The 26,042-nt window shown below is 49.3% G+C and overlaps 1 protein-coding gene and 1 non-coding gene across 2 annotated transcripts in view; one reads left to right on the top strand and one right to left on the bottom strand.

The window, feature by feature from the left end:
- The window catches only part of PLEKHD1 (pleckstrin homology and coiled-coil domain containing D1), a 201,114-nt gene that overhangs the window by 9,931 nt on the left and 165,141 nt on the right, over positions 1-26,042 (bottom strand). The window contains exon 10 of the mRNA XM_069208976.1: positions 20,019-20,151. Within this exon, the coding sequence (XP_069065077.1) occupies positions 20,019-20,151 (133 nt within the window). The remainder of the gene's footprint in view (positions 1-20,018; positions 20,152-26,042) is intronic.
- Positions 10,847-10,999, top strand: LOC138260624 (5.8S ribosomal RNA). The gene has a single exon (XR_011198925.1). It is a non-coding gene; the product is annotated as a 5.8S ribosomal RNA (ribosomal RNA).

Here is a 26,042-nt window from a genome sequence, read left to right as displayed (position 1 = left end):
GAGGACGCGGAAGACAGAAGCCGAAGAAACAACGTGAGAGTGGTGGGGCTGCCGGAGGGGGCCGAAGGAGCAAACATGTTGAAGCTTCTAGACGAATGGTTGCATACGGTCGTGGCCCCGGAGTGCCTGACCCCTTTCTACACCCTGGAGCGGGCGCACCGGGTGCCTTCGAGGCCTTTGGCGCCGGGTCGTCCTCCACGTGTGGTGATCGCAAGACTCCTGCACTATAGAGACAGGGATATTCTTCTACAAAGAGCCAGAGAAGCGGGCCCTTTTAAAGTCGCGAACGGGGAGGTGACACTATTCCCCGACTTCACACTGGACGTTCAAACCAAGCGAGCCTCATTCCTGACAGTCAAGAGGGCCTTGAGAGAGGAAGGAATCCAATACTCGCTCCTCTTCCCGGCAAAACTAAAGGTGACCATGGACGGTAAGACCACATTTTTTCTGACTCCTGAGGAGGCGTGGGACTGGCTGGAGGCCCGAGGGACCCAAATGGTGCGACACGCAAATGGGGGAGTGCGCCGGGGCTCGGGAAGACGGCGAGCCAGGAACCGACCCCGCTTGGCACCAACCCAGTCGCAAAAGGAAATGGGGAAAAAGGCGGCACTAGAGGCTGCTGCCTCCATGGGCAGAGAGGAGTCGCCACCCAGGGACTCAGGTGGAGAGTCGGACGGCACGGTGATGTCCTCGGTGGACGGGTCGAGCTGCTCGGTGCAGGCACCAAGGGTGACCCCCCAGACAGCGGATGAGCTTGGGTAATCAAAAAAGCAGCGCAGCCCTGAGGTGGAGGTGGACAGCGAGCTGGTGGCCCCTCCGGGCATGGTCCTCCCCCACCAGAGTCTCGTCCATTCCGACAGTATGGCGAGAACTAGAGTTGACAGTTTGACTGAGTTGCACAGTTGCACAATGTTTTGGGCAGCCTTCTGTTTAGGGGGCGCCCTGGGGAAGGGGAGTTGGGGTTCAAGATTGTTAGTTTTGATGGCGCTCAGCAGTAGGTGGGTTGTTAGGATTAGACATACAGTCAGACGCAGAAGGTCTCAGGCCAATAGGGCGGGCCAAGAAGGAAATGTTACGAATGTCTTTCCGATATGGCAGAGTATAATCTGCTAACATGGAATGTGCGGGGGATGGGAACACCAAACAAAAGACACAAAATTCTGTCCTACCTAAAAAGGAGGGGTATCCAAGTGGCGTTACTACAAGAGACCCACTTAGCAAAAGGGGAAGCAGAAAAGATAAGGCGAAGATGGAGGGGTCAGGTGTATGCCACGGAGTATTCTGCATATGCTAGGGCGGCGCTGATATGGATACGTGCTGGGGTACCCTTTGCAGTAGAATCCACCAATATTGACCAAGAAGGCAGATATGTGGTTTTAGAAGGAAGGTTACACGGTGTGCCGATTACCCTGAGTTGCATTTATGCCCCTAACCAGGACCAGATCCCCTTTATGACACGGCTGTCAGGTCAACTCACGAGTCAGCGGGGGGAGGCCTCTTGATAGGGGGAGACTTTAACAGCGTGTTAGATATAGAACTAGACCGCTCCACCCCGCCACTATCTGGGGCAATGACAAGCAGAGTAGCCCAAAAGCTTAGAGAATGGCTAGATGCATGGGAATTATTAGACATATGGCGTGAGCAACACCCTGCCGAAAAAGATTATTCATACTACTCAGGACTCCACAGGGTGCACACCAGAATTGACAGGGTGGTTTGTACAGCAACACTGATGCAGGGGATGGTCCACTCTGAATACCTGGGACGCACGCTCTCTGACCATAATCCTCTACTGCTGACTTGGAGAGTGAAGGAGGTTAGGCCCCCCATCCCGATGTGGCGATTGGCCCCTGGAGCCTTAGAGGACCAGGTGTACAGGGATGACCTTCGTCTCTTCTTGGCTGACCATATTAAAATTAATGAGGGATCCACTGACTCTAGATCCATTGAGTGGGAGACCCTTAAAGTGACAACCAGGGGATACTGCATGGGACAGACGACGGGGGTGAGACGAACGCTAGAACGGGAGCTGACCAGACTCGAGAAGGAAATATATGAGGGGGAACGGAGGTAGGGAACAGGTGAGCAGGAAAGGGAAGAGTATGCCCGGGCACGGAGAGACCACTCCCAGGTTGAGGAACAACTTAGATGCCATAGTGTGCAAAACTATATGGCCTCATTACACTCTGAGGAGGGGAGATCAGGCAGAATGCTGGCGTGGCTGGTAAGACCTGGAGGGGAAGGAGAGCCTATCACCAAGGTGATAACCATGGAGGGAGAGGGAAGACACAGTCCGAACGCTATAAATGACGCTTTCAAGGAATACTATGCTCATTTATATAGGAAACCCGGGGAGCTCGACGACCCTGCTCTTGGGGCGTATCTGCAGCAACTCCCATTGTCAACGCTGACAAATGAGGAACAGGAGGAGCTAGGGGCAGCAGTGACAGCAGATGAGATAAGGAATGCCATATCGCAATTAGCGCCCGGGAAGACACCGGGGACGGACGGCTTGCCTATGGAATCCTATAAGAAATACGAAACCTTACTGGCCCCCAGACTGGCGGAAGTGTACTCTGAGGCATTGAGCCGGGGTGTGCTGCCGGCCACACTGAGGGAAGCATTGGTGGTCCCACTGCCCAAATCTAAAGCTAGAGAGACATCTGTTGCTAACTTTCGCCCCTTGTCAATGTTGAACAATGATTTTAAAATACTTAGCAAAATCTTGGCTAACCGGCTGCTCGGCCACATGCCCAAGCTGATACACGAGGATCAGAACGGGTTTGTCCCGCACCGGAGCACATCCCTTAACTTGAGACGGCTATTGGCCATCCTACATATGCCCAGGGAAGCGAAACCTTTGACTGGGGTACTACTCGCTGTGGACTTCGAAAAAGCCTTTGATTCGGTTAGGTGGGACTACCTGAGGACAGTGATGAGAAAGATGGGGTTGGGAGAGGGTTGGGTAAAATGGGTGGACTTGCTATATGCGTCCCCCCTGGCTAGAGTGAGGACAGGCAAGACGGTATCCGACACCTACCCAATTCACAGGGGCACTAGGCAGGGTTGCCCTCTATCGCCACTATTATTCGCACTGGCCATCGAACCACTGGCAGCCCAACTACGAAGGGATGGCAAGGGTAGAGGGATACAATGGGGACAATCGGAGCACATTGTTTCCCTTTATGCAGATGATATACTTATCTACCACAGGGACGGAGAGACGGGACTCCCCTGGGCTCTGGATGCCCTGGAGCATTTTGGGTCCTTATCGGGACTGCGTCTCAATAGAGGCAAAACATATGTTTTTCCCATGCTAGCGGGATGCGACCGGCCCGTTTCGTGCCCCGAGGATGTAGGCTGGGCGCCGAGGACATTTAAGTACCTGGGGATACAGGTGTTCCATGAGGTGGGGGACCTCCGTGATGGCAATCTTGGGAGGGCACTCCGCTCCCTACGTGCCTCAGTAAAGTTTTGGCGCTCCCTGAGGCTAAACATAATGGCCAGAGTTGCACTGTCCAAAATGATAGTCCTGCCCCGGTTACTTTACTATTTCGCGAATCTGCTGCTGCTGGTCACTTTGGCGTGGTTCCGCGAACTTAAAATGCTGATCAGAGAGCTTATATGGGACAAGGGCCGTAGACGTACGGCACTTTCGACTCTTTGTAGGCCGACACATCTGGGGGGCCTGGGAGTCCCAGACTTTGAGTTTTATTATTTAGCATCACAATTGCAGTGGATTGCGGCGTGGATGGGAGGAAAGGGACAATTGGATAGATGCACTGCTCAAGGAGAGATTGGAATAGATCGAATCATTGCGCGGATGGTAAATATGAAAGGGACCAAGCAGGCGGACAGTATGATGACGAGAGTAGCGGCAGCATGCTGGAACAAAAGTACGCGAAGAGTAGGGGTGGGACAGCCTTACTCCCCGGAGCTCCCACTCTCAGTACTAGGGGAAGGAACAGATGAGAGGAATCAGGTGGGATTTGGTCTCGGACCCTGGAGGAAAGCGGGAGTGGGGACAGTCGGGGCGCTGTTCCGTGAGGGGGTGCTGAGGTCTTTTTCGGACTTAACACAAATGGGAGTCCCAAGGGGTCAGTTTCTCCAGTATAGGAAACTAACGCATACCCTTAGAGAACACTGGGGAACGATTAATGCAGAGCCTCCCACCCACAGAGTACTACACTTACTACTAACGTCTGGTGGGGAATCTCACTTAATTGCTCGGATCTACAGGTCCCAAAATGAGGAATCACTGGACGCACTACAGCCCCGAAGAGAACAGTGGGAAAAGACAGTGAGCAGGGAATTAACAGACGTGGAGTGGGGCAGGGCACTAGCATATCCTCAGACGGTATCCAGAAACACCCGGCTGAGGTATATACAGTACAACTATATGCATAGAACATACCTCACCCCACACAGATTGACAAGAATTTATGGGGGAACCCCCAAGACATGCCCTAGGTGTGGAAACGTAATCGCAGACTTCGATCATATGGTGTGGAACTGCCCAGTGCTCCAGAGGGGCTGGGCTGCGGCGCTGGCCAACCTAGCACGAGTGATGGAGGTAGAGATTGGGCTGTCCCCGGCGGCATGCCTACTGGGTTTGAGGGCGGGTACACCTCTAGGGAAAGTGAGGGGACGCTTTCTGGACCTGGCACTTGTTCTATATAGGAGACGAATCACGATGGGCTGGAAATCCCCCAGCTGCCCATCAGCGAGCGAATGGAGGCTGGACGTGTCAAGATGGGCCCGAGCAGAACTGCAAGTGCTGAAAAGTGAGGAGGCAAGGGGCATGGGCCAAACCCCCATTGCCCTGGCGTGGGAAGAAATACTCCTGAGATGGGATAGTCAGACTAAGGAAGGGGGGGTGGCAGTAGAAACCCAGAGTGGCTAATAGGGAAGGGCACGAGGCACTGGGGCAGGATGGAGAAACCATGAGAGAAGGAGCGGAGAGAGGGTGACCAGGACCATCTTGAGCGGGCGGTGAGGGTGACAGGAAGGCAGAACCCCATGAGACAGGACATGGATGTTCTCAACCCCAAAGCACCTCCATCTCAGTTTGAGGAGACAGGGACAATAATCATAGGATGGTACTGGCTCGGCCTCAGTTGAATGAAAGAGGGGAAAAAAATAAAATAGAAGAACAAGGAAACAATGAGTAACACCCACCACGTCTGTGAATGTAGCCTGTTTGAAATAGCGCCATCAAGTTAAAATAATAAGTAGTTTTAGAGAAGTCTGCGATACGGACACGCGGGTACTCCAGGTTAAATGCGACCACAGGACAGGGGTATACCCCTAAGTCACTGAAATAACCTAGGCACATTGCATCCTTAAGGATACTGAACACGTCTAGGATAAAAAGAAATGCGGTGGGAGCATTAGAGAATGCAGGAATATGTTGTATGTTCAAAGATCAATTATATGCACTGAATGGAAACCTGTTGATGTCACCAATAATTTTGCGGATGTCATGCAGTGAAAGTTAATAAAGATATATTTTTAAAAAAAATCCACTCAAAGCACCTGGGACAGGGCACTCGTAACCCTCCACCCCTCCTTGAATATCCCCTAGCCCTGTGCTCTGTTTGATGGCCCATCATGAAACTTGGAGCACAGGACAGGGACCCGCAGGCCCAGGGGAACCTTCCCTGCTTGCCCAGGATAAGAAGCTCAACTGGGCCCAAGGTCAGAGCTCCGGCTGTCCTTGAGGTCAAAGCCCCCCATCCTGGGCCCCCTTCTCGGTCCTGCTGTGTTGCAAAGTGCCTAGGACATCATCCTGCTGGCCACAGGAAGTCTCCCCTGCATGTGTGGGTGCAGAAACTCTGACCGGGCCGTGAGTTTGGGATCAGGATGGCTTGGGGCAAAAGCCCCCTTACCTAGACTCTGTTCTCCAGTCTGCCATGTCTAAACTGTCTGGGATGGGGACCCAGAGGCTCAAATAGGCCTCCTCTGTTTGCCTGGGATAAGAAGCTCAGACCAAGCCCAGAGTCAGAGCTCCGGCTGGCCATGGGGTGAAAGCCCCGGGCACTGGGCTATGCTCCCTTCACCACCCCGGCAAGTTGCAAAGTGCCCGGGATGGGGTTCCACAGGCACCAAAAGGTCTCCCCAGCTTGTCCAGGTTTAGAAGTTCTCAGCGTGCCTGAGTCAGAGCTCTGGCTGGCCATGGGGTGGATGCCCCCAGTCTGGGCTTCCTTCTTTGGTCTGCAATGTTTAAAAGTCCCAGGAGCAGGTTCCCATAGGTCTGAGGAGATCTCTCCTGTTTATCTGGGTTGGGAAGCTCTAACCGGGCCCTAAGTCAGAGCTCCGTGAGGCCCCTTTATAGCCCCTTGCCAGATATTCAGCTTGGGCATCGAAAACCTGAGCCTCAGGTTCACTGTCCCCTCCAAGGCTGAGCAGAATCCTTTTTCATAAGACACTGTGCGACCAGATGACTGTCCTTTAACGCCAGGCATCTGGGGGGTCATTCTGACCCTGGCGGCCGGTGGCCGCCAGGGCCACCGACCACGGGAGCACCGCCAACAGGCTGGCGGTGCTCCAACGAGCATTCTGACCGCGGCGGTTCAGCCGCGGTCAGAAGCGGAAAGTCAGCGGTCTCCCGCTGACTTTCCGCTGCTCGTTTGAATCCTCCATGGCTGCGGAGCGCGCTCCGCAGCCATGAGGATTCTGACCCCCCCTACCGCCATCCTGTTCATGGCGGGAAAGCCGCCATGAACAGGATGGCGGTAGGGGGGGTCGCGGGGCCCCTGGGGGCCCCTGCCGTGCCCATGCTAATGGCATGGGCACGGCAGGGGCCCCCGTAAGAGGGCCCCGCAAAGTATTTCAGTGTCTGCCTTGCAGACACTGAAATACGCGACGGGTGCCACTGCACCCGTCGCACCTTCCCACTCCGCCGGCTCGATTACGAGCCGGCATCCTCGTGGGAAGGGAGTTTTTCCCTGGGCTGGCGGGCGGTCTTTTGGAGACCGCCCGCCAGCCCAGGGAAAAACTCATAATACCCTCCGCGGTCTTCTGACCGCGGAGCGGTATAATGGGGGCGGAATTCTGGCGGGCGGCCTCCGCCGCCCGCCAGAATCAGAATCACCCCCCTGGTCTCTCCGAGCCCTAGCCATCTGGTCACATGTTTTGCGTTCCTATGGCACACCCAGATGGCAGGGCTGCCCTGGAAGTCCCAAAGAGAGTTAATTTAACTCTTCAAACCAGCCAGGGTTCCAGGAAGTCGGGTGAGTTTTTTCCAAAGGACCACTCAGTGTGCATGATTACCAGGGGGGTAGCCTTGTTCCAGATTAGTAGGGAGGGGGTACTCAGGACCCTCTTGTCTTCTGGTCATTCTCATCTGGGTGCCACCAAGGCCCAGGTAGGGCCCATGGGGCCCACCAGGGGACCTTAGTCTGCAGCTGCCTTCCAGCCCTGTCCGATACACCTTTTCTCCAAGCCTTGCTTCCCAGAGAGCAGGCAGAGATTTGAATCTGACATTCCCATGCAGGGTGACCTGGTCAGGTATGGTTTATCCAGCACTGTAACCTGATCACGACGGCTGGGCTGACCTGGAAGTCCCGATTAAAGCTCATTTGATTCTCCAAGCCCTGCCAGGGTTCCAGGAGGTTGGATTTGTCCACTCCAATTGCCCCCTTTCACTCAATGTGCGCCGATTACAAGAAAGGCAGGTAGGCTTCCTCTGGATTATTAAGGGCAAGGTGTTAGGGACCCCTTGTCCTTAGATCTTTCTCCCCGGGTTTTGGGAGGGCCTGGGCCAGCCTGCACTGGGGTCCCAGGACCTGAGTCTGTGACTACCTTCCATCCCTGTCTGATGTGCCTTTCCCATGAGCCTTGCTTCGTGGAGAGTTGGCGGGGATTCGAAGATGATTCTCCATTCAGGGGTGCCTACTTTAGGAGCACTTTAGCCATCTCTGCACCCTGATTACAATGGCTGGGCTGACATGGAAGTCCCAACGAAGGCACGTCTGACTCGCCCATGCTAGCCATGTCTCTAGGAGGTCAGATGTATTTGCTCCGATGGCCCCCTTTCACTCGGTTTGCATAGATTACAAGCAAGGCATGTGGCCATCCTCCACATTAATAGGTGTAAGGTGTGAAGGAACCACTTGTCCTCTGATTTTTTTCCCAAGGTGCCGCGAGGGCCTAGGCCAGCCCATACCTCGGTCCCAGGTGCCTGATTCTGTGGCTGCCTTCCAGCCCTGTCCATGGGGACTTTCCTCTGGGTCTTGCTTCCCAGAGAGCAGACATGGATGCAAAACTGACATACAGGGCAGCCTGCTTGGGGCGGTTTAGCCAGCACTGTACACTGATTGTTTGGGTACACTTGTTCTGTTAGGGATGGACTGCTTGGCTAGCCTTGGCTGTCGTTTCAAATGAAAAGCTTCCATTGCACCTCTACTTTCCAACTCAAGGATCTGCCATTTGTGGAGGCCACTCAGCAGAGTGAAAGACAAGCAACCAGGCAGCTTGTGAAGTGGTCTGACCAGAGTGGATGGAGATTAAATGGTGATAATCCTGGATGCCACCTGGTGGTATTTTCTCCTCACACCTGTGTTTTGCCCTTCTCCGGCCAGCGCATTTCTGCAGCAGCTCAGAACTACTGTTCCAAAGGATTGCTCTGGTTGCTTAGGCTAGGACACAACAACCCTGTTTCTTGTTCAAGCTGCATGTTGGCCTGCCACTTCCTTCTGTTGTTACCAGTGGTGTAACGAAACTGGAGGGGGGGCTCTGCAAAGAATATGTCAGGAGCTATAAAGAGGGGGCCCTATGGAGCTCGAGGCCCGCTCCTGCACCGTGGGGGCTGCAGGGGGCCTTTGTTGTGCCACTGGTTGTTACGGAGCAGGTTGGGCCTGCCAGTGCCCATGTAAGTGCCCTGTAAGCCCAGAGCCCTGCAGGCACACAGTGGCTTCCAAAGCAGGCTCCTGAGGGGTGTGATCCCCTAGTGGTTGGAGTTCAGCTTCTTAGACGGACAAGTGGTGTACAGCCACACAAGGTTGAGCAATAACAGGTCTGTGATGTCCTTCGATGGACTGGGCTGCACGCGTGCTACAAAGAACGGATTAGTATGTGTCTACCCTTTGCTGAAAAGTGAGGGTATCCTGCTGAACCCTGTTCGTGATAGGAATTGGGCATTGCAATCATTCCCCATGAACAAGGAATTCCCAATAAGTATGAGTCACAAGCTCACATTGATGAAGTCCCTTCCCTTTGTACACACAGGCGGTCATTCCAACCCTGGCGGTCATGGACCGCCAGGGCCGGGGACCGCGGATGCACCGCCAACAGGCTGGCGGTGCATCCCAGGGCATTCTGACCGCGGCGGTGCAGGCAGCGCCGCCATGGGGATTCCGACCCCCTTACTGCCAGCCTGGTTCTGGCGGTTTTGACCGCCAGAACCTGGCTGGCGGTAACGGGTGTCGTGGGGCCCCTGGGGGTCCCTGCAGTGCCCATGCCAATGGCATGGGCACTGCAGGGGCCCCCTAACAGGGCCCCACCAAGATTTTCAGTGTCTGCATAGCAGACACTGAAAATCGCGACGGGTGCAACTGCACCCGTCGCACCCTTCCCACTCCGCCGGCTCCATTCGGAGCCGGCATCCTCGTGGGAAGGGGTTTCCCGCTGGGCTGGCGGGCGGCCTTCTGGCGGTCGCCCGCCAGCCCTGCGGGAAACTCAGAATTACCGCGGCGGTCTTCTGACCGCGTAGCAGTATTCTGCCGGCGGAACTTTGGCGGGCGGCCTCCGCCGCCCGCCAAAGTTAGAATCACCCCCACAGTCTGGTGCTACCACTGGCTAGATGGTTTTGTGAGGTCCTTGGATTTACCCCATTGGGGTTGGCAATGGATCAGGTGGAGTGCTACAAGATAATCCAACTTGACTATTTAGAGGAAGTAAAAGTCGTAACAAGGCTTCCATAGCTGAACCTGTGGAAGGATCATTAACAGCGGAGTGGCCTGAGCGACTGGCAGTGATAGCCTGAAGCCTCAACTGCTTCCCAGACGGAAGCCAAGGCATTAGGTACAGCTCTCCCCTCCTGCACCCTGGCCAGTAGAGTGGTCTGCGGTTGCTGGGCATTTGGGTGAGGACTTAGCAGGAGCCAATGCTCCTCCACTCAGGAGGACCCAAATGACATGTGAGGGACCAGGGAGGGTGATGCCCGGGTTCTTTGGGAGGGAATACTGCAAGAGACAGCCCTCCCAAGAGGGAAGCCATGCTCATTAAGCTCACACCTGGGGGTAACCGAACTGCAGTGCCTTCCCGAGCCTTGACCCTCTAATGGCCCTTCCACTGGGCCCTCTCAAACCTGATTGCAACCTGCTCCAGATTTTGAGTGCTGAGGGGTGGTCTGTCATGGGTGGTAGGGAGCCTGGATGAGAAGGAGCTTGGGCCACAATTGAACCCTGGCTCCTCTTAGTGGATATGCTATCATCCTCAAAGCCAAAGTGACCTATTTTGAGAGGTCAGAGGACACACTACCCCCGACAGCGCGAGCTTCCGCAGGTGTACAGTAAGAGGGTGACCCTCTTGATGGTTTGGGGGAACCTGGCTCTTCTCCATTGGTGCCTCTCACCAGAGCAAGGGGGACCCCAGCCCATTGGCATGGGTCAGGTTTGCCAACCGAGCTGGGGACTCTTGACATGCAGAGGCTGTGTCCTGGCTCCCACTTGCCCCGTGAGTGGCGGATTGCTGATGTGCAGACGGGGCAATGCTCCCTCTTTGCCAGGTACCTTGTGTGATGTGGAGCTGGGCTGTCTCACTTCGTGGCGGTTGATGGCTGGTGCTTACTTCCCACCACATCTCTTGTACCTGCAGGTGGGCGAACATGGTGAAAGTTGCATATGACTCTTGGCAGCGATCACTCGGTTCGCACATTGATGAAGAACGCAGCTAGCTGCAAAAATTAGTGTGAATTGCAGGACACATTGATCATCAACACTTTGATCGCAACTTGCAGCCCAGGGTACCTTCAGGGACTATGCTTGTCTAAAGGTCGCTTGAATGTCAGTCATTCTGGGAGTCTCCCCAGGTGCGTTTGGGGCTGTCGCAAAGGACTCTTCTCCCTTCGCCCTCCCAAGGTCAGAACTCTGTTCGCCCATCGCAGGACTCCCCCTCCATACACACCACTGTAGTGGGTGGGTTCCATGTCTGCCCCAAACCTGAAAAACTCACAATTGATGCCCGGTGCACACTTCACACAGCCCGCTTTAGTTGACAGTTGCACCAGGACCAGTACGCCAATCCGGCTTCCCCACCCCTGAGCCTGAGACGAACAAGGGTGGTTGCCACTGGAGGGCATGGAGTCTGTCACCCTCCCTCAGCCCCCCCAGACATGGTGAATCTGCTGCCATGGGGGCTGCCATTTAGGCCTGGGCAGAATTTGAATTAGGAAGGCTGGGCTAGAGAGGTGCCTCCATGTAAACAGGAACATCACGCAGGTGGCTCTAGAGGGAGGGCAGGAACACCACACTGGTGCCTCCAGAAGTAGGACAGGGGCTGCAGACAGGTCCGTCCATAGGGAGGCAAGGGGCAGTCGCTTGAGACGAGCATCAACTTAAAAGCAAGGAAGGCCCAGATTTAGACAAGTTATCATTTTTGGCATTCGATAAGTCTAGAATGATCTCAAGGGGCCTCAAAAGCTAATGGATTGAGTGGGTTTGTTGGCTTCATGGAGACTTAAAAGTGATTTTACTATTGAACGCGTGCTGTACCAGTTTGCTCATTCTCCCCACCCTTCACTGTAGGTTTGCCACCCTTTTCAGAGAAAAATACAGGTCCACTCTTCGTATTCGGAGTTTCTAGAAGGGCAAAGGGCTTGTAAAAGATTTAGGGGGGGTATTTACTAAGAGCTGTGAGGGTGCTTGTGTGGAGCAATTTTGCGCTGCAGGCTTTCATAATGGTGAGTAAATCGAGCCCATGCTGTGCACTCGCACACAACCTTAGTAAATAAAAGTTACAAAACCCTCTGTGTAAAGTCCTGTATTGCTATTCTGCCTGTTGGCTTGAATGGTCATCTAGGATTCCTCTAGACGGCTCTAAAGTACATTTGACGCCTTCTTGTGTTTACTGTGCAAGGTTAAATTACAACGAAAACAAAATACTAGCTTTGATGATTTATCCATTTTCTTTTGTTAGTCGAGGCATAAAAACACCACACAGGGCCGTGGTAATACGGAGAGCTAGTCCAGGAACAACGCACATCTCCCTGCTATTCCCTGAAATGCCCCAGGCAGCCTTTTATACTGGAGCCACAAACAGGTATACCCAAATGACTGGGCCCAGATCTCCACAGGCAGAAATGGCTGCCACAAGTGGTATTACCAGCTACACCTGTGCCAGAGCCCATGCCAGTACTGCGCAGGTGACAACCCTGCACACAGTGCCAGGTGCTTGCCCTGACTGCTGAGCTCTTTCAGCTCCAGAGCTCCACCTCTCTGGCTTTCCTCTTCAGAGGTGACTGTCGGATGCATTCATAGAGCGATGCCCCGACCTGGAGGAGGTGAAGGCTGCACTTCTCAGCAGCTCCAGCAGCCAATGTAGACTTTTGTGTGTATCAAGCCTCCTCAGCAGATGAGAAGGTAATGTGCTGGGACTCTGGGGAGGGTAAGTATCTGCTACTCTCCTCTGCCCACCACGCATGCCATAATAAACACAATTTGTTTCAAGAAGGGGGAAGTATATGCCTTGACTTCCACAGTTAAATTATCAAGTAAAAGGAACCTATTCACTCAATATGGTGTCCTTGAGTTAATTCATATTTTATTTATTTGTAAAAAAACATCTGATATGACTTTTTTGTTAAAAAACAAATACTTTTTAGATACTAGGTGCTCCTAAAATAAAGGCGCAGTGTAAGTGAATATTGTGGTGCAGAAAGTGCCAGTGTTATATACAATATATACAAGAATGTGGTTAAAAACAAGCAGTGAACTTCCGTAGGACTCCTTCAATCCAGGAGTCTTGAAGTCACTATATTATTTTTACATCAATCCACATCAAAAAATTTGGTCGGCGTTTCGACCCCTTATAAAGACATAAATCAATAACGGGTCATCATCAGGACTGGAAATTTCTCTATATTGGTAGCACCTATTTGTTCAAAGATTACCTACATTATTCCTCAGAACTGTTTCTTGGTAGTAGTTGCCAACACTATTAGTCGTTTTCAGCAGTCTGAGACTGTGATCTATTTGTCTTTAGAGTGTAGCCTTCGTGGCGAAATGACACGCCGTGGCTTCAACGCCTCCACCAGAGGTCAGAGACTGCCTGTCCAACCAGCGATCTGTCTGTCTTTAAATTACAGTTTCCGTAGCAGCTTTGCCTCTTAATTTGCAGTTGTCAAGCCGGGCTGGAAGACGCCAGGCACCTATAACACTGTCAAGGACAACAAGGTATCAGTGTGGTTCGGGATTTCTCTTAAGGCCCTTGTCCCTGTTTAGAAAGTAAATAATGCAGTTGGCTTCAGGTTGGTGGCTGCTTGGAGCCAGGGTCCATGTGTCTTGACACATAGGCCCTCATTCTGACCCTGGCGGATACAATCCGCCAGGACCAACGGGCGCGGGAGCACCGCCGACAGGCCGGCGGTGCCCCTAAGGGCATTCTGACCGCGGCGCTAACGCCGCGGTCAGACAGGGAAAACTGGCGGTCTCCCGCCAGTTTCCCGCTGCCCTGGGGAATCCTCCATGGCGGCGCAGCATGCTGCGCCGCCATGGGGATTCCGACCCCCTTCCCGCCGGCCTGGCTCTGGCGGTTCATACCGCCAGAACCTGGCCGGCGGGAACGGGCGTCTTGGGGCCCCTGGGGGCCCCTGCAGTGCCCATGCCCATGGCATGGGCACTGCAGGGGCCCCCTAACAGGGCCCAACTAGGCTTTTCAGTGTCTGCGATGCAGACACTGAAAAGCGCGACGGGTGCTGCTGCACCCGTCGCACGCCTTCCACTCCGCCGGCTCGATTCCGAGCCGGCTTCCTTGTGGAAGGCGCTTTCCCGCTGGGCCGGCGGGCGATCTGAATCGCATCGCCCGCCGGCCCAGCGGGAAAGTCAGAATACCCCTCGCGGTCTATTGACCGCGGGGCGGTATTCAGGCGGCTTCCGACGGGCGGGCGGCAACCGCCGCCCGCCTAGGTCGGAATGACCACCATAGTCTTCCAGTAGATAATCCTGGACATCCCATATTACTTCTGGCATTGCTCTGGCTGGTAAGGAGATTCACATTTTCTTACATAACTCTGGAAGGAGCTCCTTTTGACTCAAACCTTCTTTGTGTTACCGCAAAATTGGTGGGACAGGCTTGCAGATCTTGAACCTGTGCTTGAAGTAGACCAAGCCTTCCAAACATTGCCTTACGGCCATGCTAAGTCCACGGAAGGTGGCAATGAACCTGATGGGTGGTTGTGATAAGATTCCTTCTGGGAGTTTTGGTTGTAGCACCAGCCTCCAAAAACTACAACATCTGAACAACTTTCTTGGCAACACCCACAAGAAGGGAACTGCAATGACCGATCTCTGAGTAATGTCTAACTCTGTGCATTCTTTGATGAGAATAGAATCAGAAATTGACCTGAATTTGTCAGAAAGGCACATTATTGATACGAACAGCTTTCTTGGGCAACTTTTTGATGGCAATCGTATCTGAAGAAGCAGATTGACTCACATATTGCCTTTCATAATTTTTTTTTTTTACCACACAACAATAGGGCAAACCGTTGCACTGTGAGTGTTGCTAACTGCCATGCATGGTTAGGCTTTTTCAGTTATTTAAATATGTTCAAAATGTTGAGGAGTCTTCAAAAGAATACATTCAATTATTGTTGTAATCAATTGCTAATTTGGTTTTTTTCTATTGTTTCACATTTTGCCACTTCCACTAGAGGGTGCTCCATACTCCTATCCTAGTTACCAAATGCTTTCAGAGAAAACTGATCTGTAACTCAGGAGAGAAAGTTGTTAGAAAACTCAGCTCCACTCTTGTAGCCTAGATGAACAACTAAGGGCCAAGTGTATCCACATTAGGAATACCAATTTCCTAACTGTTATTATCCCTGAACCACAATTAGGAAATCAGTATTCCTAATGTGTGAATCTTTATATTTCCAAACAGCAATTCCTAGTTGCAAATTGACCTATCTCATGAATGTCAATGAGGTTGATTGCATTTGCAACCCATTCCGAATAGCTGTCATCACAGGAATGCTGGCCTGCTTGGGTCAGCAGACCATCATGTCTATGTTTGCTTTTTAATAAAGCCATCTTATTTCTATATATCCATCCCATTTTCCTTACATGAAATGGGATGCATTTAAAAAAATTAAAATTAAAATTTTAAGTTAATTTTTTAAGAGTAGGCAGTGGTCATTGGGACCGTGCGGCTCTTAACAATTATTTTTTAAAACATTTTCAAAGGGGCAAGGGTCCCACGGGGACCCCTTCTCATTTGTGAATGGGTTACCATCACTTTGGAATTGGTGGTAGAGTATTTATTTTTTTGTGACTGTAATTCAGTCGCAAACCATTAATATGTACTACTGCGATTCAGCATTTGGAAGGGACGCCCTAAACACACCCCTTCCAAATCCTAAATTTGTATGTATTTGCAATCCCAAATTGCGGTTCAGTAACATGTTACCAAATTGCAATTTGGGATTAATACATACCAAAATGCCTTTTTGCATTCTCAATCAGCCCAAGTCTGTGAATCAGGCCATTTGCGAATGCAAATTGGCTTAATACATCTAGTCCTAAGTGTCTTTGACAAGAATAAAGTTCTAAAAAATTACTCATCCATGTTTTTTTCATCTAAATTTGTTTTTTTTGGGTTGAATGGGGGTCTTATTTACAGTGAATTGATCAGTGATCCGACAAAAGATATGGTGAATTTCAGAATGCTCTATTGTATGACATGATCTAAAATGCAACCATGGGGATATGATTTCTCAACTCCTAGGAGTTCTGCTTGGACATCACACCAGATTTATGAGGCCTGTTTTGTTGAAGCAATACTTACAGGGAAGTTAGCTAACTGTGCAGTGGCAACAATCAATTCTGGATAAACCACAAATCTCCATCTGTTTGATATTCCCTTAGACTCAGTAACTTGCATTCAAGGAGATTTGGGTTTGCCTCCCATTGATTGTATATGTTACTGTATGATGTTTGTATATGTTACTGGTTCCAAGATTTTGAAGTAAAATCCAATCTCGGAATACCAATTTCTTCTTCACAAACAATAAATTATACCGTGATTTGTCAACTTCAGTATTTTAGCCGCGTACTCTGGGCCTTATTCACAAAGGTAAACTTAGACCAAAAGTCTAAGTTTAGACCAATAGTGTAACTTTACTTGCAATAAAATTTGACTTTTGTTCTAAATTTTTTCCAAAAGTCTAAACTTAGACCAAAAGTCTAACTTTATTTATAGTAAACTTAGACTTTAGGACTAAACTTGGACATTTGGTCTAAACTTAGACTTTTGGTTTAAGTTTACCTTTGTGAATCAGGCCCCCAGTGGGTGGCCTGGAAGGCTTTTCATAGCACTGCTTCCTATGGCTCGATGCATCGGAAGTTAATGGCTTGCTTACTTCCATGATAGATCACCTCAAAACACTGAGCTGCTGGGGTGTGGCTGGATCTCTGAGTGAGATGTTGGCGTTCTGAATCAGTGCTCTCTGACCTATAGCATTTTATTTCATGTGAGCAGCATCCAGAACAAAAATACAGATGGTGCAAGATGCGCAGAGATTTTTGCGGAATGTGCCCTCCCGCAGCTGTAAGACTTTCTTCTTTTATTTCTGAAGAATTCAGATGGGGTTGCTGTGGCCATTTTGTGTTTCCTGTAGTGTTAGCATCCCACACACCAATCTTCACAATTAGTTTCTGTGTTTGAGGGCCTCTCCCAGGTATTAGCAGGCATGCGTTACAACACCACATTAATTATTACTCAGTAATTATTGCCCTTAAATTGGACTATTAATAGACATATTTGGATTAGAGGTCCTCCTATTTTTATTTTGTTTTTTCACAGCCACTCCACTTTTCCAGAAATTACTCTGGACTCTTAATTTTTTATACTCTGAATGCTATGGAGTCTCTTTGTCTTATTTTGTTCTCCTTTGAATACTTGAGAGCATATTTAAGAGAGGCTTGCGCCACTGTTGCGCCACTTTTAGTGATGCAGCGGCGGCACAAAACTCTCAGCCATATGCATGAAGCCACGAAAAGCCACTTTGCGTGGCTTTAAATGACCTCATAGATATGGAGTAAGGAAAGGCAGCGCAAATCACTGCGTTCCCTTACTCGGCACCAATGAGGCGTCCCATGTGGGCTGTGGTGGGTTTTCTCACACAACACTCATAGATTTAGACGCATCCCCACATTTACAAGAACCTGTGAACCTGGGGATGCACCAAAACCTTACGCCTCCCCAGGTGAGGGGTATTGAGGAGAAATATCTTTATTTCTCCTCATTTTTTCCTCTTTCCATGTATGCTGCATTCTGCAGCACACATAAACAGAAAAAAAGCCTCCCTGGATTGTTTTTGTGCAGGAAGGTGCCCATTCCTGCACAAAAGCAATCCTGCCTACAACGCAAACACCCTTGCAGCATGGTGCACGGGTGCCTGCGTTGGGGCTAGGCTGCCAAAGCAGCGCCAGCGCAGGGGGAAAGTACAGGAATACGCTGCATGCCATAGATACGGTGCATTCCTTCCCTTTTAGGTTGACGCAGGACAGTGCAGCAAGGTGACTTGCTGCACTGTCCTACACCAAATCCAATAAATTTGGGCCTCAGTGCATTCCAATGCAGTGTTCTTCAGGATTCAGCACTGCACTCCCCGGTGCAGAGCCTAATTTCTAAAATAATAAGTGCTGGTAGTTTTTCTCAGAAATCGGCGACTGGTTCTGTTGAATGTTGAGGTTGGTCAATACTAAGGCTGTCTAGTCTTGGTTCCACCTAATGCATCTTCTCCCACCACCCTCTGCTGCCTACTTCTATGTGCCACTCCTGCAGGTTCTTTCTTATCTGTGCTTTCTCCCTTTCTCGCTATTTGGAGTCATTCTGTTTCTCCTTCTTTACCATTTTTTCTTCTTTTTTCTCTCTTGTTCTGTGTCAAAATCTCATGAATAAAAAATGTGTCTGGTCTCCCAAAATGCATGCTGGTGGGCCTTGCTTTGAACCACTGGCTCAAATTATTCAATCAGTGAGCTTATTGTAGCACCTTATTTATAGATGTGAATGTGACATTAAAGAATAAACATTCAATCTGCACCTGCTCTAATAAATTAGCTCTGCACTAATTTTGACAATTTACCCTTTAGGATATTGCTGGGTAACATTATTTTGTGATTTCTAGGCCATCTGCTTTAGTATCAAAGTCCTGACTACAGGGTTATGCATTTTTCTTCACAGAAAACCGAGGAGCACTCTCAGAAATATCACGGAGAATCACTACGGGCAGAGTAAAGAAGAACAACTTGAAAACTAAGTCTAATGTGTGAATTTATAAGCCTTTTTTAAAATCTTAATGATGTAGGTTGCTAACTTGTAATGTGAAAGCCAAGTCTTCACAAAATAGAAAACAGGAGATGGCAACTACATCTACAGCTGGTTCTGGAATGCTAAATAAAAGGTTCTCGCCTACATTCTTCATCTGATAACAAAGGACAGAAAAAGACCCACCTTCTTTGATTAAAGCTGCCCCTACTCTTATAATGGCTCTGTTAGGGGAAGAAACAAGATCACTGAGACTTTTCATGGAGGAAACAAATAAAATACTAGAGAGAACAGAAGATAATGGTATGTCATTGAAAAAAGAGGTCCAAGTTAAGTAAAGAATCAGTCAAGTTGAGGATGTGATTTGCAGGGTTTCCAAATTGGAAGCAGAAGCTGCTGAGCTTCAAAACTAGCTGGAAACTCTTGAGAATGGAAAGAAGCACAGAAATGTAAGAATATATGGTGTTCAGGATGGAGTTGAAAGAGAAAATGTAATAATGTTTGTCTGAAAATGTTTTGTCTAGTGTGTATATATTTAAGTTATCTGGCTAGAGTTAAAATTGAGAGTGCCTCAACTCAGTGGAACTTTTAATAAAGGCATAATCGTTTTTTCTCTACGATATATTTACCTGATATGGGTAGATTCTAGTATTGAACAGTAATCTAGAACATGTCATAATGTTGTCATCTCTCAAGATGTAGCAAAAATAACAGCAACCAGAAGAAAAGCATTTTTAGGTCTAAGTTCCTTTGTGTAATCTCAGTGCACATCATCCTGTCATCCATTCTTGCCTTGTTAAGGTCACCCAAAAAGCTAAAATTCCAACTTCTAGTGATGCAGAGAAGCGTAAGTCTATATTTTTAGTCAAAAGATGACAAAATAGATATCAGCTAGGCTGAACCTGAATTGAGGACAGACTCGCCTATCAGAAAGCGCTAGGAGCGTGGCATACATTCACTGTAAATACTAGTGCGTGCCTTGAGGCCAGGCTCTCCTATTAGAAAGCGCTAGGAGCGTGGCCTACATTCACAGTAAGCACTAGTGTGTGCCTTGAGGCCAGGCTCTCCTATCAGAAAACACTAGGAGTGTGGAAAGCGCTAGGAGCGTGACATGCGTTCACTGTAAGCACTAGTACGTGCCTTGAGGCCAGGCTCTCCTACCAGAAAGTGCTAGGAACGTTGCATACTTTCACTCTAAGCCCTGTTGCTCACCTTAAGGTCGGACTCTGTCAGATGTTTCTTAGCAGTCAGCTCAGTGAGGGAGTTCTGTTGCTCACCCTGAGGTCGGGCTTTGTCTGATATTTCTCGTCAGTCAGCTCAGAGAAGGAGTTCTCTTGCTCACCCTGAGGTAGGACTCTGTCTGCTGTTTCTCTGCAGACAGCTCAAGGAGGGAGTTCTGTTGCTCACCTTGAGGTTGGACACTGCTGTTTCTCTGCAGTCAGCTCAGAGAGGGAGTTCTGTTGCTCACCTTGAGGTTGGACTCTGCTGTTTCTCTGCAGTCAGCTCAGAGAGGGAGTTCTGCTGCTTACCTTGAGGTCAGACTCTGTCTGCTGTTTCTCTGCAGTCAGCTCAGTGAGGGAGTTCTGCAGGGCCTGTGACTGCGAAGAGTAGAACTCGCGCTCCTCCTCCAGGGCCTGGGCCTTGTCCTCGTTCTCCCTCATCCTGTGCCCAATGAGAAAAAGGGACATTTTACTATCACCATATAAGTTCTGCTCCCTGGCAGAGTACCTGTGAGGGTGGTTATGTCATAAGACTTTCAAACCTTCCAAAGTGGAAGATATTCCTTGTGCCAGCAGGCCCAGAACACTGCTGCTCCCGTCTGTTCATTTGTGTGTGCTTGTGTGTGTGTGGGGCATTAATTAGGGCACTCCTGCAGTGGCAGCCTGTGTGCCACAGAGGGCACTAGGTTCTGACTGTGACACAGGGATGCCATCTCTGACACATGTGACCTTTTTGCACAGCTGGATGTCAGTGCATGGGGGTTGGGGTGGGGGTGGCAAGGATTTAGGAGGGGAAGCTGCTGATTATGCATGGACTGGCATGTACTGCCCCTCATCTGCTTTTGATCCAGACTCCCTTCGCTGAGTCACATCCATAGCTGGATACCTGGTGCACAGGGGAGCCACCATCATCTGTGCACCTCTGGCTTTGATTTTCATTCCTCATTGTCATCACCTGACACTTCTCACCCTGATTCAGAATGTTAGTCATGAAGGTGACGTGAGGTGCGAGTGCCCAGCAGTGCAGGGCTCACCCCCTGTGTTCAAATTATTTTAAGTCCTTGGCCTCCATCTGGAAAAATAACTCAAAACACTGAGAAGAAATCGCACGTTATTGTATCTGCGTTCATTAAGGGAGCAAGTTGGGGTTTATGTTTGTTTTTTGTACCTGCATTCATTAAGGGAGCAAGTTGTTTTTTTTGTCTGTGAGATACGCTGTGTCTGTAGCAACACACAAAAAGATGATGGACAGAGTGCTGAAACTTTTCAAACACTCACCCCCATAGATCTGGGTTAAATCCATCGTTCTTTTGCTCACCATGCCACTTCAGGTCGGACCCAGGCATGCATTTTATTTTGTGATGTTGCCATGCGCACCCTAAGTGGGAAGGGTATGCCCAGACGTGCGTCCCTTGCTCGCTGTGCCACAAGAGTAAAGCTAGCCTGGCTGATGAGGAGTGATACCCACAAACCGGTCCCAGGATGCTTGTTTCCGGTCCAGAGATGACCTGGCTTGGCAGTTTGGGATGGACTGTTCCCATGGGGAGCAGGGTCAAGAGTGATTTGCATTTCGCTGGGTCCAAAGTGGGGTGATGTGGCGAGCAAACTAACAATGGATTAAACCCAGATCTGTGACTGTGGGTGAGTGTTTGAAAAGTTTCAACAGTCCATCCATCCTTTTATTTTGTGATGTTGCTACAAGCTGTGTTTGTCCCATTAATCTCAGCGGGCCACCAGCCAGGGACAGTGGACTCGGACAGTCCTCCTGTCAATGCCTCTCTCATGTGACCTGCGCCTTTCACTGATGTAACAGTACTGAGGTGACTCTATCAATTACTCTCCTGCTTTTTGTGCCCCTGCCCTTCCAAGCCTGAATGCTGCACATGGAAGTCCCGAAAATGGCCATGGCCTCCAATTCATCAAAATGCCAGGTGTAGATTAAGTGACATCACACACCATTTGACCTCTGATGACATCACATTGTTGCCTTCAAAAGTCTCTCGTTTCTCGTTGAGGGGCTGGGGAATGGGCCAGGTGTGGAAACTACAGAAAGTGAACAGGACTTTGAGACCCTCATTATGAGTAATCCCATTTATTTCCCCTCTACCAAAGTGACCATTACCGGGGGTCCCGCTGATTCCAGGAGTGAGGAAATAATGGGGATTGGGTGTTTTTTGGGAAATAACGTTGGAATTGGTGTTTCTTTACCAAATCCCACATATTATTTTGCCAGTGCTTGTTTGCTTTCAGTAGCCAACATCTCTATGTGAAACATAAAGAATTTATAATTCTGATGGGACCGGTAACTGACGGTACCAGCCCAATTTGAATTAAGGGGTCAGTCCTAATGAGGGCCTAGGAGTGCTGTCACTGCCTACAATAACAGGCGTAGCAAGGAGAGGGCCAGGTAACCAAACAACAAGCAAGGAGTGGACCCTTGGCTACTGACTCTGGTTGATGTCCTTGCAAGAGACACAATGTTCAAGGTGTGAATTATAAAATCTAAACTCAAACTTGTGAAGTTTGGAAAGAGGGCACTCTAATCTGGGCTTTTAATTCCACACTTGAAAGCCTATTCTGCATGGCTGTCACATTCTTCCATGTCTAACATGCCTCTCTGGGTGTGCATGTATGTCTGGTACTTATGTAGTGTAAACCAAACTGGTTGGTGATTAGGGTTCTACATGGAGGGGAAAGGAGTTGATTCAAAATCATGTGTGTCAGAACTGATTTGAGGGTCCTTGCAAGGGTTTCTGGGCTCCATTAGTAACCACTGAAGCCTTTTACCTTTGTTGTCCTGGGGTCACCTCACTACTGGACCTAAAAACATAACACAAGGTACACCCCTTAGGGCTTGACCCTCACTGTAACTAGGCAGAACAGCCCAAGACTCATTAATAAGTTTGGGGCGGGATATGGGTTTCAGAGACTTGAAACTTAGTGCAGGATATGAGTAGGGAATAATGTCAATGTTGAACTCATACCTACCATTGTGAGGACCGGCCATTGTCTGTAATGAAGTGTGTATTTACTTTTCTAACTCCACGCGTGCTTTAATAGTAGGGTAGGTTGTAAAGTGGACTGAGGCAAATATAACTGCACTTTTAGTTTATTGATATACTCGCTCCAAACTACCTAGACACACAATGGGGACCATTCCTCATAGTGCACTGGTCCTGAAGGATAGTGTTTGTCTGGCCTATCAGAGTTTTCTCATGATATGAGGACCAATCTGGTCCTCAACGTGTGGGTTATACAAGCACACACACACACACACACACATTTTCTCTCTCTCGCTCTCAAAAGAATATGATCTGAAATCGGGTACACGAGGTTCTCAATGAGATAGCGTTGATCTCTTCTGTAAGATTGCACGCATAAATCACCTGATGGTGTGTCTTAATAATCCTCCAAGACCTCTCTGCATTGTTCAATACTACTGACCACCAGGTAGCCCTTGATGATCTGAAAACAGGATCAAGAAAACAGCACTAACTTGGTTCTATTCCTTCCTCCTAAACTGCACTTATAAGGTCAGTTTGAGAAACTTTTATATCCAGATCTGCAGCATTCACCTGCGGGGTCTACAAGACTCAGCTCTATCACCCATGCTGCTCAAGATTAAGGACCCTTCTCACCAGGATCCTCGACTCCTAAAACCTATAATATAACATGAATACGGATGACACCCAGCGCTTGACAACTGTTCTGGCCACTCTTTGAAAATCTCACACTGATTATCTCAGCTCTACTGATAGATGCAGAAAAACATTCTCTGCCGGATTGGTGAGAAAAAGAAAATTCTACTAATGGAATCCATCTCTCCGACTCGTCAGAAGTGGATTTGTTTGTGTGCGGACAGGGGATGAGTGCAAAAGAACAAAAGAAGGAGAAGTGACCTTGGATAGGCTCTACACATTTCTACCTGCAGAGACCCTCCCAGGGAGGGGAAGCAGGAAGATACCAAGGCCTGACATTTACTACAAAGATCAGTCACATGCAGAGTCCAGCTAGATAGCCCTGGCTATCTTCAAAGGGAGGCTATGAAATTCCAGATCAAGTCTCAATCAACCAGGAAACTGGACAGGTTTACCTTCAGTCTCCATTTTGTGATTCATCCATACCCAGGAGCTTCAAGGTGAATTCCTGTCCACACAGTCAAGCACAGTGCACACACACACATCATGCTTACCCTGCCACAGACATTCAGGACAAACATGCATTTGCCATCCATGTCACATATGAAAGGAGGGAAAGACCTTGTTGTGGTAGACAAAACGTTTAAGAGGAAGGGCCCATAGGTACTACCCAGTCCCCCTGACTATAAACACTGCCACCAACGCCTGTCTCCTACAGCCTGTCGAAAAGGTAATAGTCGCTTCAAGAGGAGTGGCACACTTTGGTTGTCCCTCAGTGACCTGTGAGCCGAGGTCTGGCATCTCTTGTCATGGCAGATGACCTCAGCAAGTATGTGTGGTTGTCATGCTTAGAGTGGAAACACACTCTCCAGAGTCGTCCCAGCAAGGCAGTGGGAGCTAGGAAACCCCTTATCCTGGCAGATGTGCTGCTGCGTGAGAAGCATGGAAGAGTTTTTCACTGGAGTTAGGGTGGAGTCACCCTGACTCCTGTGCCCAGCACCAGTCCAAGCAGGTCTTAGGAAGGCATCCATGGTGAGGGTTTGGCTACCTTGAGGAAGTTTGGCTTAGCCTTGTGCAGGAATGAGAGGTGATACCAAGCAGCCTGTACTCTCTTGGTGAAGGAGACGTTGGACTTAATGATGAAGTCTAATGTCTTTGAGTTCATTGTTAGTTGTGCTTGGAATCTGTTTCTTATTTTGTAACACAATACCTATGAATACCAATTACATCCTGGCTAGATTTGACTTCCAGTGGGCTTTTGACATCTGTGCTTTGATGTTAAAGACATAGTCCATATCTTTGTGGAGACTTTCAGGTACTTTCGGGTGCCATCAGTGCTTTGGTGAGCTTTTACTCTGGGTCTAGAAGGACTATTAAGAGTGGCTTCGGGTAGAGATGAATCAATGGCGAGAGGATGCAATTCACTGGCAAATTATGGTTTCTGGCTCTGCCACCTGGACAACTGCGACACTTGGGTTGGGGGTTGATTTAGAGAGGACAATAACCCATTACAAGAAACCCAGAATGTGGAGAGGCAGAAACCAGGGCCAGAATTACTGATTTCATCTTGTATTTCTACCCAAACTCTGGGCATCATGAGTTGAGGATCTTGGAATGGAGAAGAACAACGAAGATCTTGAATTACAGGGTCCACGTCTACATGCTTTCCTGGATTCTGAAAACTTTACCGCTTAGACTTACCACCCGCAGGGAACAAGTGGTAAATCTAAGCAAGTAGGCCAATACCAGTTGAGGGATAACAGAGGACAGGACAGGCTCTCTTCTGCCCAGGAGGAGCACTGTATGCTACCTAGTGGAGTTGCACAGGTAAGCAGGGGCAGGACTGTGCTTGTGACCGCAAACCCTGCCTCTTCCTTGGTGGTGGTTTTACTGGGTGCAAATCTGTAGCTCGTAAAACTGAGCCCAGTGCTCCTGCACCGAGTAATCCCAAGAACATCTGGTCACTCTGAATCGCCCAGGGTGGCATCCCACTGACACACTCACAAAGGGGGCACCAAGAAGGGTGCCAGCGAATCCAGTGTACACAGAGAGGATGTTGTGGGGTGTAATGGTAAATGGTGATGAAGACTTCTTAGAAACGAAGATGAGGAAATAGTCATCATCTTTGTTCTACAACATGGCCTGGATCCCGATAGTCATATGAAAGTTTGTTTGTGTTTATCTGCTCTGGTATTATCCACCACCAACTTTTCTATAACTTTTTGATGAATGGGGAGTGCGTGATGGATCAGTAGTTGGCTATGTTCTCTGTGTATAGGCTGACTTTGGTTACCAAGGAGGGAATGTCTCCTATTTTAAGAATGTCTAGGAAAGTGGCTTGTGTAATGATAATATCTTCTTTTTAAACATCTCTTCATACAATGCAGCCTGCTATTCGGAGTGCTGGACATAAAGGGGGTAACTGCTACCTAATTAATGGTAATGACTTAATCAAGGAAGAATGAACAGCTGAATTGGCCTTTCCAGGATTTGAATGTGTGACCAGAAAGTCACAGCAGATGCCGGTAGTGAGCATTTGGCACACGGAGCCACCATACCAGTGTGAAGGAGGTGGGAGGGTGGTGTTGTGGAGTTAGTGAGTTCTTCTCTCTTGAGATATTTTATGGTGGTCAAGGAGAAGATGTTGTCTTTGTAAGTGGCTGCACTGAGTGCGTGGTGTTGATGTGTTGTTCCC

This window comes from Pleurodeles waltl, chromosome 9, assembly GCF_031143425.1.
Source record: "Pleurodeles waltl isolate 20211129_DDA chromosome 9, aPleWal1.hap1.20221129, whole genome shotgun sequence".
In the NCBI taxonomy this organism is placed as follows: domain Eukaryota; kingdom Metazoa; phylum Chordata; class Amphibia; order Caudata; family Salamandridae; genus Pleurodeles; species Pleurodeles waltl.
The sequence above is the reverse complement of the archived record's forward strand: the minus strand, read 5'-3'. Positions and strand labels throughout refer to the sequence as shown.